The 16,031-nt window shown below is 38.7% G+C and overlaps 1 protein-coding gene and 1 pseudogene across 1 annotated transcript in view; one reads left to right on the forward strand and one right to left on the reverse strand.

The window, feature by feature from the left end:
• Malrd1 (MAM and LDL receptor class A domain containing 1) overlaps window positions 1–16,031 on the forward strand; it is a 583,538-nt gene that overhangs the window by 537,485 nt on the left and 30,022 nt on the right. The window contains exons 36-37 of the mRNA XM_013348957.1: window positions 13,421–13,500; window positions 13,588–13,684. Coding sequence (XP_013204411.1) covers window positions 13,421–13,500; window positions 13,588–13,684 — 177 coding nt within the window. The remainder of the gene's footprint in view (window positions 1–13,420; window positions 13,501–13,587; window positions 13,685–16,031) is intronic.
• LOC113456911 lies at window positions 9,810–9,910 on the reverse strand (annotated as a pseudogene).

A 16,031-nucleotide genomic window follows, 5' to 3' on the forward strand; every position in this document is an offset into this window, starting at 1 on the left:
GTGTGTGTGTGTGTGTGAGTGTGTGTCAGCCTGAATTTGGACACATGGAAATGGAGAACGGAGAAGATGGCTATTGGAGGAGCAGAAAGGAGGTGCTGGCTGTGAAATATAGAGAAATTATTTGTAACAGTGAAATAAATAAAATTATAGGTATCATTTATTTAAAAATAGAGATTCAGGATCCGGCTGTGGTGGTTCATGCCTATTATCTAAGCACTTGAGAAGTGAAAGCAGGAGGATTAGTAGGTTAAGGCCATCCTAGGCTATCTAGCAAGTTCCAAGCTTACAGCATAAGAAGCAGCTGAAGAAATTGTTACCATTTATAAGTTAGAGCTGCACTTCCAGTGCAGCTTGCACATGTGTGACTATAGTCACGTGATACTCTAATAAAAAAACGAGAAGCACAAATGCTACCCACAGAGTCGCAGTGTTACACATGCATTTATGTGGAGACCTTACACATGCATTCATGTGGAGACTTTAAACAATTCACATTTCTAGTTTTATTCTTGTCTAAGAGTCAGAAATGATCCCCATGCTTGTATCACCCCTGGCATGCCTCCCACCCCACAGGGCCGCTTCTGCCAATCACTTCCCTTCAAGTCCCTCTAAGATATTCTTTATCAGAGAACTGTCAAGTAGTTCTACCAGGAAACTTATACACAGGCCATCACCTGTCACATTTTACAGAATCTTTCTGAAAAGACTCTGTCCACCAGGGGCTTTGGGACCTATTCCCCTTTTCCCACGAATTCCTTTTGTGTGGGTTTTGTCTGTCAGAAACCAGTCCCCACTGAATTACAAACATGATCTTGAAGCCAGCTCCTTAAAGAGACAAGGTAGCGCCCACTTCTCCACTTCCCCACTCAACCCACTATCTGGACTTGTCCTCAACAGATCCATCTCCATTTAATGCTAAAACTTCTTGAGAGTGTGCCTGGGCAGTGATTCAGTGCTTAAAAACATTACTGTTCTTACAGAGGACCTGGGTTTGATTCTCATAACCCAGATGAGAACTGGTAACTCCAGTTCATGGGGATCACATACTTTTTTCTGATGTCTATGGGTACTGAACACACATACATGTCGCAAGAAGGACTGCTTGTTGGTGTCCGGCTGCCCAGCTAGCTTAGACCTGAAATAATCACACAGAAACTGTATTAATTAAATCATTGTTTGGCCCATTAGCTCTAGCTTCTTATTGGCTAACTCATATTAATTTAACCCATATTTATTAACTGTATATCACCACGAGGTGGTCGCCTACCAGCAAAGTTTCAGCACGTCTGTCTCCAGTGGCTGCATGGCATCTCTTTAACTCTGCCTTCTTCCTCCCAGCATTCAGTTTAGTTTTCCCTGAGTACCTAAGTACTGTCTTGCTATAAGTCCAAAGCAGTTTTTTTATTCATTAATGGTAATCACAGCACACAGAGGGGACTCCCACATCACATCCATGCAGGGAATACATAAACAAAAAACACCAGTACATATAAAAATTTTAAATCAATAAATCCTAAAAATGTAATTTGAAAGAGTTATCTATTATATACTCATAGTCTCCTGTCTAGTGTTTAGTTGTGCCCTGATTCTGTCAATAAATACATACTCACTTTTATATTTGTTCACTGTATGCTCTCATCCATACCCACCATGTTCCCTTCAATAAAATATTAATTTCATGAGCTCAAGGGAGTTTTTATTTGTGCTTCTATTCCAGCATTCAGAGAGTAGTATTTGGTCATCCAAAAATATTTCTGAACACAAAACTATAAAATCTTTATTTCAAAACATTACAATAATTTTAAAAGACATTTTAGCACATAATATATGGTATATAGGGTCTGATAAATATTTGAATTATCCAATGTAAGCTTTAAAAATCTTGCACTGGTATAAATATGCAAATCAAATGTGTGAAACAAATGCAAATATATTTCACCATATTTGCATGTTATGAACACACCAATATAACATGATATAAAAATAGTTATATATTTAGCAAGATAAACAAAAGCAATATTTGGTAAGTATCAGTTGTAACTGACTAAAAATTTGAATCTGCTTCCTGACAAATGTTGCAAGACCCTCAGGAAATACAAGCACATACATTTTAGTTGAACAAGAAGTGCTTGTTTTTTTATATATGGGATGTGGTAAAGTCATTATTAGGTTTCACCATGACAGAAACTGCACAATTACATCTTGACAAAATCTGTTTGTAACACAATTCTCTGTTACATCACTTTCTATGTCTTGTTTTTCTTTGCCTTGTTTTTTTAAAATTTTTTCCACCTTCTTCACCTAGAGTATTTCCAGAAGTCAAATGAAGTTTGTCCTTAAAATTGATAAGATCTTCAGAAAATAAAATAGTACTTCAGGTAATTTTTCTACCATCAATACCTTAGCCATTATAATGTTATCACAGAGACCCCAACTATGTGCTAAGTACACATGCTCATCCATAGTGTTCCTTCTCAGTTGCTGCATGTTAAAGACCATTATTCTTTGCTTTGTCTAAGCATGAAAACTTTGAGAGGTCATCAGTTAATCTGATGGTGGAAGACACATAAAGAATGCAAAGGCCACTCTGTGATGTGTGCATGTGTGCCTAGATACACACAATAAATATTTGACTATATTATGTACACCCTTCAATAGAAGTTTGATGTACATGTTTCTTCAGTTGTTCTTAGTTAGAGATATTTAAATGTGCTATAAGCCTTCAATATCCACAGGAGAATGATTCTAGAACCCTGATGTGTGTTTCAGACTCTATAGCTGTCCAAGACATTTATAGAAAATGGTTGAGTATTTGCATATATACTGTGCAAATTGACTGTGTATTTTAAACCATGTCTGTATTACTAAAATACATGTACAGTGTAAATACGATGTAAATGTTTATCATAGTATATTGTTTAGGAGATAATGTCAAAAATATCTATGTAATTTCACATGATTTTTCCCAAATATTTTCTGTCTGAGTATTAATGAATTCACAAGTGCAAAAAGCATGCATGTTGAAAGCCAACATATTTAATACAGAATTTTTACACATCTCCAAAAGCAGTCAATCTATGATCTTGAGAATGTGTTATTTGGATATATGTAGCAAAGATACTTAGCCTTTTGAACCAAAGTAAACAATTTTCAACCTTTCATTTGTTTAAAGGCATATTCATTTATATTCATATGTATATGTATGTGCGTGTACATGTACATATATATAACCTAAAAATTACTAAAAATTTGAAACTGTTTATTAAAAATTAAAGGGAATTCCTCAGCAAATGATCTAGACCATGATAGAAATGAAAAGATTCTACATAAACAGCAAAATTATTTTGGATTGATTTTATACTTAGACAAACTTTGTGTTGACACTTGTTCAATGAGACCTAGAAAAAAAGCCATCAGAACTGTGGCTGGGGGAGGGGAGGTAGCTATACTGTTGGACATAGACCCTTGGTGACTTAGAACAGTGGGGTGTCCACTGTGCTATTACGTCTCATGTACTCCTTGTACAAATTCACCTGCCTTTTCCTTTGTATTAGAACTACTTATGAAGAGATGAGGCTGTGCTTACGAAATATCACAGCAGGCTACATGTGCCCTTTACATTAGGGTTGCTGCCAGTTTACTTCAGACTTTGCCATGTATAAAAACGGCCATACTGTCCCTTTCCCTTGTGTATAACACTTTGTGAGGTCCTAACAACAAGCAAACAATGACTTCTTTCTGAAACAGCACACACCGGATGAGAATGCTATATGGCCCCTTCCTGAGACTTTGAGTGGTTAAGATGCCTAATTTGAAAGATGTTTAAGACTAATTCAGTACTGCTTGTGTTATGAAACTACTCTGTATATTCTGCTTAAATTATGTTCACAATTTATATTGTCTCTACAAAATCATTCACCCCAGTTTGGTCTTCAGATTTCTACTCATACAGTTTAGTATAAATTAAGTGTGTGTGTGTGTGTGTGTGTGTGTGAAGTCAAATGTTCATATATAGTTACAAGAGATGTAAGAAAAAAAGGTAATGGGGTTAAGGAGATTACTAGAAACTAGGTGAAAGGTATTGCATCTGAGATCTTTGATTAAGGCCTTCTCAGAGATTAGGATTAGAGCCAAAATGACAATTATATGAAAGCAAAAATATCTCAAGATATGGATAGAGTATACCTATCACAGAAGACATATGAGACAAGAATAAGTTAATTGTGTGTAGTGCAAGGGCATTGCCATTATACTATGTGTGTCTGAAAGCCAGAAAGAACACAATCTGCTGATGAAGTTGCCTGGAACCTAAAACAAGACTAAAAAACAGAAAGTGCTCAGTAATTTCTCAGAAAAGCCGAGTGTTGAGCCTGGAATTCTCCCTCAGTTTGGTGCAGAGCCATGGCAGGAGTTCAGATTTTGTTCGGGTTTTACAACTAAAACCTTCCTTTCTTTACCAAAAGGTCAGAGCCAGTCTAAGACTCCTACAGTTCTTAGCCCAGGCTTTGTAACACAGATAGTGAAATTCCTTCCATAACCCAGCAACACGTGACTCTTTCTTTCTTCGTCTTAACCTCCCCACGTTGTGTTTGTTTGTTCATGTATGTTTCAGTGTGTAGGACATAAAGTATGAATAAAAGTTCTTGCTGGAACTAAAAGTCCAAAATATGTTTTTAAAGGAAAAAAATTGACTTCATGGAGAGAAAAAAAATTTTCCCCAAAATGATACCCTTCAAATTATTTTGTATTGCAATTAATATTCCACAGCAAACCTGTTTATTTTCACCTTATTCAATCTTGGAAGGTTCCAGTTTCTACTAACAATAGTCTATTACCAATTGTCCAGTTTGTGAATTATTTAGCTATATTCTTATTTCTTCTTTCTTTCATTTTTCCTTTTGTTTGTTATGCTACCCATAAAGCTCCAGGAACTTGCTACTTCATAACAGCGAAAGGAAAGCAGGGGTGACACAAAGTGCAAAACATCAACTTTGTGATGGTTTTTAACTTGGAAATATTTCATACTATTCAACAATTTCAGCTCACCACACACCTGTTTAAACATAGTAAACGAAGAACAATTTTCTTCTACTCAAAAGTAGTTAAAGTTTTTCTTTATATAATAATTTGAAATAACTTATAAATATGCTTCCTGCCTACATATGAAATGCTGTGCAGTCGGAATCAGGATTCAAGTTCAGGTTGCAGTAAAAGCCACACAGGAGCACACATCTCTGAATTATCACCCCCCCCCAAGGACAGAATCTAATAATACCTAAACAATATTTTATGAGGAACCAGAACTTAATTTTTTGTTAATATTTAATATGGTATGAGTACAAAAGTTCAAGTAGATTAAGGAACCTGAACTCACTGTATAAAAAGACAAGGCTCTCTGCTTTGATTCTTCTCTAAATTAAGAATAGTTAGTTTTTTCCTCAAAGGTTGTTCTCAGAAAGGGGTTCCCAAAATAGGGCCTTCAGAACAGAAGAGTCAATACCATTTGAAAAATTGTTAGGTACCACTTTTCAGCTATTGGCTCTGATACTCTGAGAGCCAAACTCATCTCCTAGTGCTTGGGCCAGTGTCCCGGTTGGCTCTATGGTGTGCTAATTCTGTAAGTGGGAGTTCTAAAGGTTAGAGGATACTGTGTATGCACAGAAGAGAAGTGTGCTGATGACTCTAATAGCAGATATTAGCTGCTGTTATTTTACTATGACTATTTTAAGCAAACATTTACACACAAAATGGTGCTGGCTGGTTAGATCCTTTAAGAGAGAACACATATAGGGCTTTCCCTCAATAAAGTTAGTTTGAAAGAAGTCAACAGGAAACTGACCACTAGGGTTCTGTGGGATTAAGTGCTGTCATGACACCAGGGTGACAAACTTGGAATGTCTAAGTCAAGCCAGGCCACAAAAGAAATTCTCCAGTGACCTAAGACGATGATCTCTAGGGATAAATGCTTTGTCCAAGTTGATAAAGAAACGAAGCCATCTTCCAGCCATTGACAGTTGAGGTCATGAAAAGTCATAGAGTATGAAAGAGCATCTCAATGAGAGGACTTCGCACAAGTGCTAGGGGGCTGTGATCACAAGGAAAACTGAGATCAAAGCTGTGCAGCCCATTTCAGGGAAGGCGTTTTGGCACAGAACCATCTTACCTGGAAGGGCTCTACAAGCACTGGAGACAGTGAAGGTTTAGCGTCAGAGAAATTTTACAATGTAACATTACTCTAAAGACCAGAAAGTCAATTCTGTTCCCACAACAAAGTGACAGTGGCTTTCAGCCAGGCCCAAGGGCAGGCATGCGATGAGACTGAAGGACAAAACTGATTCAGGAGGTGAAGGCGATGTGACCTGATGGTTGCAATGACATTGAAGAGGCACACATAAGAGCTTGTTACTTTTTTTGACTTTCAAACCTTGTGAGGCAGATGTGTGCATGTTCATGTGTCTGTACAGTGTGCAAGTGCATGTACATGTGTATCTATGTGTGTATGCGCAGGCCAGAGATCAACTTCAGGAGTAGCAGAAGAGCCTGCTTTGTGTGACAGGGCCTCTCACTAGCCCCAGGAACTCGCTCATCTTTGCCTCCACAGGGCTGGTAATACAAGCAAACACCCCCTTTTTACTGGGTGTCTGGCTTTTTACTGGGGTGCTGGAAATTGAACTCCAGTCTTCATGCTTTTGTAGCAAGCACTTTACGAACTCAGACTGTCTTCCCATCCCCAATATTTTAAAACATGGAACTCTTATTTATTTTTTTCCTGATGGGATATAACATTTTAAAGTAAGTTGGAGATTCTTTATGGTTCATACTTACAAGAACTACACAATTAAATGTGTGTTCCTCAAATTTCCTGGATCTGTGGCAAGTATTAGATGCCACCTCATTGTCATGCACACTATCTTCTAAGTTTGAATATTCAGGTAACAGCATCTTTATGAGGGAACCCTCCCTCTGAATGCCCTTTGCTTTCTTCAGATCTATTAGAACAAATATAAAGAAGCTAAACTTGATTTATCACTTGGGCCAACAACACAATTCACTTAAGCAGCCAGAGCAAAGCCTCTCCTGAGTCCCACCGATTGGTCCATGAACGCAAGCTCGGTAAGTGTGGAGCTGCTCCTTCTTGGCCCTGGCAGTGTGACAAATCGCTGGGGTGTATACACAAATGACAAGAAAGACAAGATGAGCTTGTGTTGCAGGTGTGGGAAAGTAACGAATGGGTGTTGCCGAGCACACCCAGAACTGGTTGATTTCAGTGGCACCTCGGTTAAAACCTGCTAACAGCAAAGGACCTACTAAAATTGAAGAAAGATTAGGGTGTGGGCTGTATTTGAAAGAATCTAATGACATTTTATTTCTCCCTTTCTCTTCTTTGTATAAGAAAACAGACCTGTATGCATGAATGGAGCGGGATGTTTATCTTTTTCTTTCAGGTGGGCTCCACCTAGTACTTAGGAATTTTGGAAAACATGTTGGAGCTAATTAGTCATGGGAGAAATTAGTCCAAGCAAATTAATCACTGGCATGGACTGCGGAGTTGCAGCACTCTGTGGTTCTGAGATTATTCAGTGGCTCCTCCTGCTTTCCTATTTTCTATTATAGCGAATTAAGGTGCCTTGCTAAGCAATTAGTTATATTTCCCTACACCATTTTCTTGATATAGTCCCAGTCCATCACCCAGGAAACACTGACTTCGAGAAAAACCCTCCAGATTTCTCCATTTTTCTCTACATGAGAAATTGCTATATAGTGGGTAGAAATACATCCAACACCTCCCTCTCTTCCTTGCCATGTACATTCACCAAGAATCTTAAAGAGTGTTACTATATTACGTGGTTTGGGGATGCTTTTTGTAAGCCTTGAAATCAGAAGATTTGCCAATGACTATATTTCTTCTTCCATTTTCATTAAGCATCCCAAAAGGATTAGAATCAACACTTGTCAGATTTAGTTTAAAGACCAGACTGTTAGGACAAGAAATAGAAGTTCAGCGGAGAAGATTCATGACTAGAATAAATATAAAAAAACAAAATTCCATATAGGCAACCTCTTAGTGAAATCTGCAACGGTAGCGTTTCATGCATCTTTTCTGTGGGTTTCTAACCTACAAGTTCTGTAGTTCTCATTACGTCTTTTTATAAATGCTTCTGATATGTCTGGATTGTATAAAGTCACGGAGCTAGAAAATAGATTTTCTCCCAGTGTCCAAGTATCCTCTGTGTCCTCATTTTCCTAGCCCCACTCTCGCCCTATATTTCAGCACTTCCATATGTCCCAGGTAAGGCTTAGTGTCACAAACAGACACGTTCAGACCATCCATACCAGAATCTTCTACTAACCATGATTTTTTTCTTATGAGCACAAAGTATAGTAACAGGTACTAGTATGTCAACTATGCTCCATATTTTAACTTGAGAGAGACCACGGGAAAGAAGCATGTGCAGTCAGCACAGGACAGTCTGAGAAGCCACAGTGGAAAGTTTTTCAACATGCATTCCTTAAGGATGTAAGAATCAAGTTCTCCGTGCTTTCATTTCATGAAGGATGAAATGGAGAAACATGCCCTAGTTTGTAATATGCTAAGCTTGGACTGTAAGTGTGGCATGATCTTGGATCCTCCTAGTAAAAGTGACAGGTGTGCATTTAACAGTTTGAACCTGTTAGTAGAAAAGCATGTAATAAAAGCACATAAGCTTGTCTTCTAAATGCTAAATCATAGATCTAACTAGCAATATGTTGAAAGCGCACACTGCTCCAGCCCATTCCCAGAAGACACAGCTTGGATCACAATGTTCATGACTCCAGCTCCAGAAAAACTCAGTGCCCCCTCTGGCCTCTGTGGTTTCAGAACACATGTGTCAGATTCTCACACAGACACACATAAATAAAAGTTAAAACATGCCTCTTTAATCATAGTGGTCAGAATGCTAACTAAATTTATTGATTCAGGCCAAAAGTCTTGCTGTGGGTAATTGGTCCTTGAACACAAAGGAGATTATAGAGTTAATCACAATTTCTCCATCTCCCAGTGACGTCACAGACTGTCTCCTGTTAGTCAATCCCACCCTCAGAATGGCCTTTCCAGATAAACGATGCCAAAGGGACTATCTGAGCTTGCAACAAGACTTCGAGCATGCTTCCTGTTTCACATCTGAGTTGAGGAAGAAAGTCTTTAAGGAGAAATAGATATCAAACTGTAACCCTTTGTGACCAAGCACTTGCATAGACAATGTCCATGTCTATCTATAAACCCACCTCTGCTGGATGGGAATCTGATGGGGATGCTGATGCCTGTATCAAAGGGAGGACATGGCATTACCATGGGTCCCACTTCACCTAAACCAAAAGAAAGTTACAGAGTTTAATATCAGGGGATTGATGGAATGAATTTGGGAGAAGCTTTCACAATACTCACTATAATTGTGTCACCATTTGATCATCAAGAGTTATAAGACAATTAAAATGTAGGACACGGACGCACACACACATATATATATGCAAAGTAACTTAAAACAGATGTATAAAACTAAATAAATCAGATTTCTATATGTATTTTGCACATGGGAACCTTTATTCAAAGTAAATGTATATAAAATGACTGCATTTAAAAATAACATAATTAACAATTCAAAGATTTTAGACCTATTTTTTTTCTTCTTGGCATGAAAAAATAGGGAGATACTCACACATGCACAGAAGAAAGGAGGGAAGGGCAGAGGGAGGGAGAGAGATGTCAAGATCCGAGCATTCTAAATTAGAATGCTACATACTAGGTTAGCATAACTCATGGTCTTCATAGATAATGTTGGCAATACACGAGACATAAAACCGTGTTTGTGCAGGGACCATGCTAATCTTCTCTCTATCATTCCAATTTTAGAATATGTACTGCCAGAACCTTCATAGGATAAAACTAGGCCCTCGGAATGTGGGTGACAGTTCTGTGTGCCCACTGGCAGTGGGGTCAGGTTTTATCCCTAGTCCATGAATTGGCTTTTTGGAACAAAATCCCTATGGAGGCAGGACTTGATACAGGGCTGGGAGAGGGGTTGGCTTGGCTCTGCCTCAACTTGATATTCCAGACTTTGTTGACTTACCCTTTCTGAGCAGTGGATGGAGGGGTGGGGTTGGGTGGAGGAAGGGAGGTGGGGGGAATGAAAGAGAAGAAGAGAAGAGGAACTGAGATTGAAATGTAAAATGAAAAAATCAAAAGCATGTTTGCTTCCAACCTTGCCTAGGCATAAAGTAGCTAAATAATTTCCTATGAGGAACATTTTAGACTTCAATTGTCAAGGTGTGTGATGAATCTTTGTCCTATTCCTTGTTGGAACAAGTCTCTAGCCTCAGGCAATTATGCAACAGTCCCAAACCTGCCAAGTTACTGGACCAAGTGCCCAGATTTTGTCTTTGTGACTAGACTGTCCCTGTCTGGATGACTCTTCTTTGGTGCTCAGCCATATAACCAAAGCTCACTGGTTCCAGTCTCTCAGCCTATCCACTTTCTGTGCCTCATTTCTCCCGCATGAGCCTCAAGCCTTCACCTCTGACAAGTATAAAATCACCCAGTATACTACTAAATTCTCAAACAGTCTTTATCCTGGGGCATTAGGAATTGTCTCACTTTTCATTTGTTATTTTAACCCTACTGACTCAGTAATGAGAAAGGCTCCTTTATAAATGATGATGAAAGTGATGCTAATATTTCTTTTAAAAACATCTCCATGATATTTAATAGGGATTTAGGGTAAGCTTGGAGGATATGAGTGCACTCCGCTGTATTTAGAACAGAAGGAAAGTTCTTCTTTCACTTCCTGACTGCGATTCTCCAGGAGAGGCAACAGAAAATCTTGTTTCAGTACTGTTGCTGGCAGGTTGGGCAGATACCATCCTGGCATAGTATTACTACTGTCCTCAGAATCTGGTTCAAAAGCAGAGGACCACTATGTCCTGGAAAAGTTACAGAAGTCTAGGGATCAAATTGCCACAATTATTTCAAACAGTGTTTTTTCCACAGAGGCGGCTTCCTTTGAGAGACAGAGATGAAAGCACATTAAATGTCCTGAATTCTTTCTGCAACCCTGTAAATGTTTCTCCTTTTGCCCCCTCCCCATTCACTTCACCATGTTCTATGTAAATGTCACTATCTAAATATATAGGTAGATGGACAGCAGGCACAGGCAGATGATGTACTGATACAGAACATTCGGACAGCTGATGAGAATCATCCACTCTGTCTCTCCAAAGGCATCTTGGAGAGTCCCACAGAATTTAACTCGATAGACATATTCAAATATGTAGTATTTGTTTAAAGTCTGAAGGAACCCAGTTAACACACGATGAACTCAGAATTGACAGAATACAAAAGGATCTGTGAGTCACACTAGCACACATGTGTGAAAGATTGCCATGTAGCACACATTGTGTAATGGGGGCTAAGAAGGAAACATAAAAGACTCACAGTCTTAAGTATTATGAGAATAGAACCTAAATACTCCAAATTCAATAAGTCCATTTTCACCTGAATGTTAGAAACTTCAACATTATCAGATTGTGTTGGATTTTTACTTTTAAAGGACTGAAAACAAAAGAGAAAACTCTAATGACCTTCTAGGGCTTTTAGATTTAAATAATTCAAGTTTAGAGAAGGAATTGCTTTCATGCATCCAAATTTTCAAACTTAAAAGGGAGATAGACAGAAACCATGTGCTTACAGTATTCTAGTAAGGGTTACTGTTGCTGTAACAAAACATCGTGACCAGAGTAACTTGGGGAAAAGAGTCTGGCTTACACTTCTACAGCACTGTTCATCACCAACGGAAGTCAGGACAGGAACCTAGAGACAGTGGCCGTGGAGGGGAGCTGCTTCTGGCTTCCTCCACATGGTTTGTTCAGCCTGCTTTTATACAGAACCCAGGACTTCCAGTCCAGGCGTGGCCCCACTCACAATGGGGTGGGCTCTCTCATCAATGCCCCACAACTCAATCTTATGAATCTTGTGGAGGCATTGTTCTCAACTGAGCTCCTTCCTCTCTAAAGGCCTAGCTCGTGTCAAGTTGACATAAAACTAGCCAATGCAGTAAGCAATGCTTCTGACACACAGGTTTAAACACATATTCAAAAGTTAATTTTAAAATGATTTTTTAGCACACTCAGTAAGCTTGAAGGAAATCCAACCCAAATCACTTTAGATTGTGTCTCACTATTTCTGCTAAATAAGAACATGGATATTAACTTTCACACTCATGTGGGGATTCATTATACCAGAAAAAATTACTTCAAATAAAAATGTTTGCCTGGGCATGGTGGCACTGATTTTAATCCCAGATATTGAGAGACAGAGGCCAGTGTGTCTCTGTGAGATCAAGGCCAGCAAGGTCTACAGAATTAGTTACAGGTTGCCAATGCAACATAGAGAAAAACTATGTCATAAACAAAAAAATACATCCTTTAGAAGGGCAATTTGTTTCCAGATTCTATTGTTCTGAGGATTATGTATACCAGTGTGACCAGTTTTACCTTTTATATTCCTGAATATGGTAGGTGACAGTAGCCTGGTGTGATCTGAATATTTTTTGCTAAGATACAGATGATGATATCAATCTAAATTAGTTGTCAATCTAAGCAATTGAAGAAACATCTGTTTGTGATGAGAAATAACATTTGTATTCTGGTTTATATGTTTGCTAATCTATATTTTGAACTGCTCTATTATCTGAAAGATCTAAATCACTTCACTACCAAAAATGTGAATGCTGGAGAAGCTTGGGTAATAATGTGTGTGCCGTTCAAACATGAGGCTCTGTGTTCAATACCTTGAATCCATCTTTTAAAGAAAGAAAGGGAGAGAGGTTGGTGATGTGCTTAGAATCCTGGCACTGAGGAGACAGAGAGGTGCGTCCTGAATCTGCCTGGCTGTCTAGCCATGCTTATCTGTCAAGTCCAGGCCAATGAGAGACTCCATCTCAAAAACAGATGAATGGAACCAGAGGAATCCCCATGTTTGTCTGCTGGCCCCCATCCTCATGCACAGACAGGCACACAGAAAGAAAGCCACACAGTATGAGAGCTTTCGAATCTGAGACAAATGACACAAAGGATAAAATGAGAATGGATACAAGCGGGGAGAAAAGAGTCAATGTTTCCAACGAAAAGTGAAATAGGTGAAAGCCACGATCCACTTTTCAAACTCCACAAGGGGATGGATTAAAACAAAATCTTATCATATGAAAATAATAAAATGTAATGTTTTAATTTTGCTTAACATTTTGGTTTCTTAGCCCTTTCTCTCATGTAACTGGTAGCTCCAGATTTCTTGTCCATCATCATGCCACTGCAGTTCTGCTGCAGTAGGCTTCTCCTTTTTGACTTTTGTTTTGTTTTCAACTCTCACATGATTTTTCTTTTCCAGGTGTAGACAAGGATGGACTGGAAATCGATGCCACATCAGGTCTAAACCTTCTAGTGCGGGATTAATTTACACACAGAATTGTAAGTAACATTATGCATAAAACAGCAGCTTGGGATATTTAATATTTTTTAATCATGTTCATCTTTTTCATGGGCTTGAAATTCCAGACATATGGACTCTGCTGGGTATCGGATTCGGGTTCCTTGTGACCCATATTGCAGTGGCCATCTTGTGTTACCTTGCGAACAGAAGAAGAATGACGAGGTAAGTCAGCCTTCTGGCTCTGACACGAACAGCAGGAAAATCCTGAAACATTTCATCTCTTATGCTTTCCTTTCACCCTTCGTCATGTGGAAGGAAATTTTATGTTTCCATGCTTTGGGGCATCTTTTCCTGGAAGAAGCAGTAACTACTTTCCAATCAAGAGTTTCATTTTTACTTACATTGGATCATTTCTGATGGCATAAAAGAAAGAAAACAAGATATCCTCCAAGACTGAAAAGATCTGGTTATATTGTATCCTGATGGTTACCAGAGAAGGCTTCAGATCTGTAGGGGAGACCCTTTTCTTGCTTGCACAGAGATGCTGGCCTCTTGGCACCCATATTCCAGGCCATGTGCCCATCCCCCAAGCAGCACAGAGGCCAGAAGCAAAGATGAACTGAACTGAAAAGCTGGGTCCATGGCTAACTTTTACAATGTACAGGGCTATTATGAATGCTTGAGTTTCCAACTTATCGCACCTCTTCCCTTGACTGGTATAAGCTACAGGCGACACAAATAGCAAGCAGAGCTGATTTCACAAACTCATCAAGATAAGGACTCACCTATAAGAGCTATAACTTGTTCTGTATGCCCAAGTTGGTGGTCACTTAGACTTGTGACACTATTATGTCACGGAGCAGTGGATGATAAGCCATTATCCTTGAATCATTCCTATGTCCTGCTTAATGAAATTGTCTCAGGTCTCCAGCTCTAATCATAAACTCTAATCTTATTGGTCAACAAATATCCATCTTCACATCATGAATTATGATAATGGATCTGTGAAGGGGAATCTGTTATAAAACTATAATGTGCACTATCAAAAAAACATTTTAAATATATTCCCATCAATGGGTTTGTATTCATGAAGCATTTTTTTCAATTGCTTTCTATATTCATAAAATATTATCAGGCAATATTTGTAGACAGATATGAATGAGAAGCAGTTTAGACTTAAAAGAGATTTTAAGATAAAGGAAGAAGCAGACTCTTAAATCTAAATGAAACCTTGCTTGTGTGTAGAAACACATATATACATACATGAGCTGAGATTCTTCAATTGTGTGTAAGTGGGGGAGGGGGGTAGATGTTGGCCTAGCAAACTAGATACCTGGAGAGCAGCTGGCAAACTCCAATTTCTAGCCTGAGTTAAAGATGCAGCCTTGAAACCAAAATCCACAGCACGGACAAGCAAGCTGGAAACTCAGGCAGGATTTCTAAGTTGTTGCCTTAAGGGAGAATTTTTCTTCTTGAAAAAGTTTAGTGTTTTTTTTTTCCCTGAGGGTCACCCACATTGTGGGTAAGTAAGTTTAAAAAAAAAAAAAAACATTCCTTTATTTAACCTAAAGCAAATTGCTTTACTTAAAGACAGTAAATTTTGAATATATCTAAACAAATGCTATCCCAGAGGCACCTAGATAGTATTTGATCAAACTATTGGTGGGACACCCTAACCTGACTCCAGTGACACCTCAAGTTAATGAGCATACTGTATAAAGGGGGCGTCATCCTCTGTTCACACCTCCTGTTCATGTTGGATCCTCTGCCGCACGAGGCTACTCACAAATTTTGTTAGTGGCTTTATACTACAGTAAGACAGTCACCAGTTCTTTCTCTTTCCTGTTTATTTGTGTGTTGTTTGTGTGTATTCATGTGGGTAATTGTGGATGTACATGCATGTAGTATGTGCACGTGTGTAAAGCCAAAAGTGAACACTGTGTATTTTTCTCAACTGTTTTCCACCTAATTTATTGAGGCAGGATATCTCACTAAACCTGGGGCTTAACTCATCAATTCAGGCAGGTTTCACTCCCTATCTCTCTACACACCGACCACTTCATGCAGGGGTTAATAACACATGCCAAACTTCCCGGCATTTTGCATGGGTTCTGGGATCTGAACTTGGGTCCTCAAGTGTTTGTCACAGGCACTTGGCTGATTTAGCTGTCACTCCCTCCCTTTCATCATATTTGATATTCAGTTGCACACCCTCCTTTTTTATACTCTTTGCCTCCATTCTTTGTTAAAGTCTCCTATTTTCTGATCCAACGTATTTTAATTTGCCCTCTGTTTTTTTAGAAGGTATTTAGTATTTTTAATGACTCATGGAAAATTCATTCCTACACACAAGTGGAATCTAAATATTATCAACAAGGAGACCATAACCAGAGAAAAATTTACCAACAAACAAATAACAACAACAAAATACCAAATTAACAGATTCACAGTAACCCTTAGGCAGTCGAGGGCACCTCGGCAACTACCATAGGGTGGTTAGTTTCATAAGACCCAGCTTCTACTTCTGCCTACAACATGAAAACAAGCCTAACCAAGGAGAGCTGTGCTG

This window comes from Microtus ochrogaster, chromosome 16, assembly GCF_000317375.1.
Source record: "Microtus ochrogaster isolate Prairie Vole_2 chromosome 16, MicOch1.0, whole genome shotgun sequence".
Taxonomy (NCBI): Eukaryota; Metazoa; Chordata; class Mammalia; order Rodentia; family Cricetidae; genus Microtus; species Microtus ochrogaster.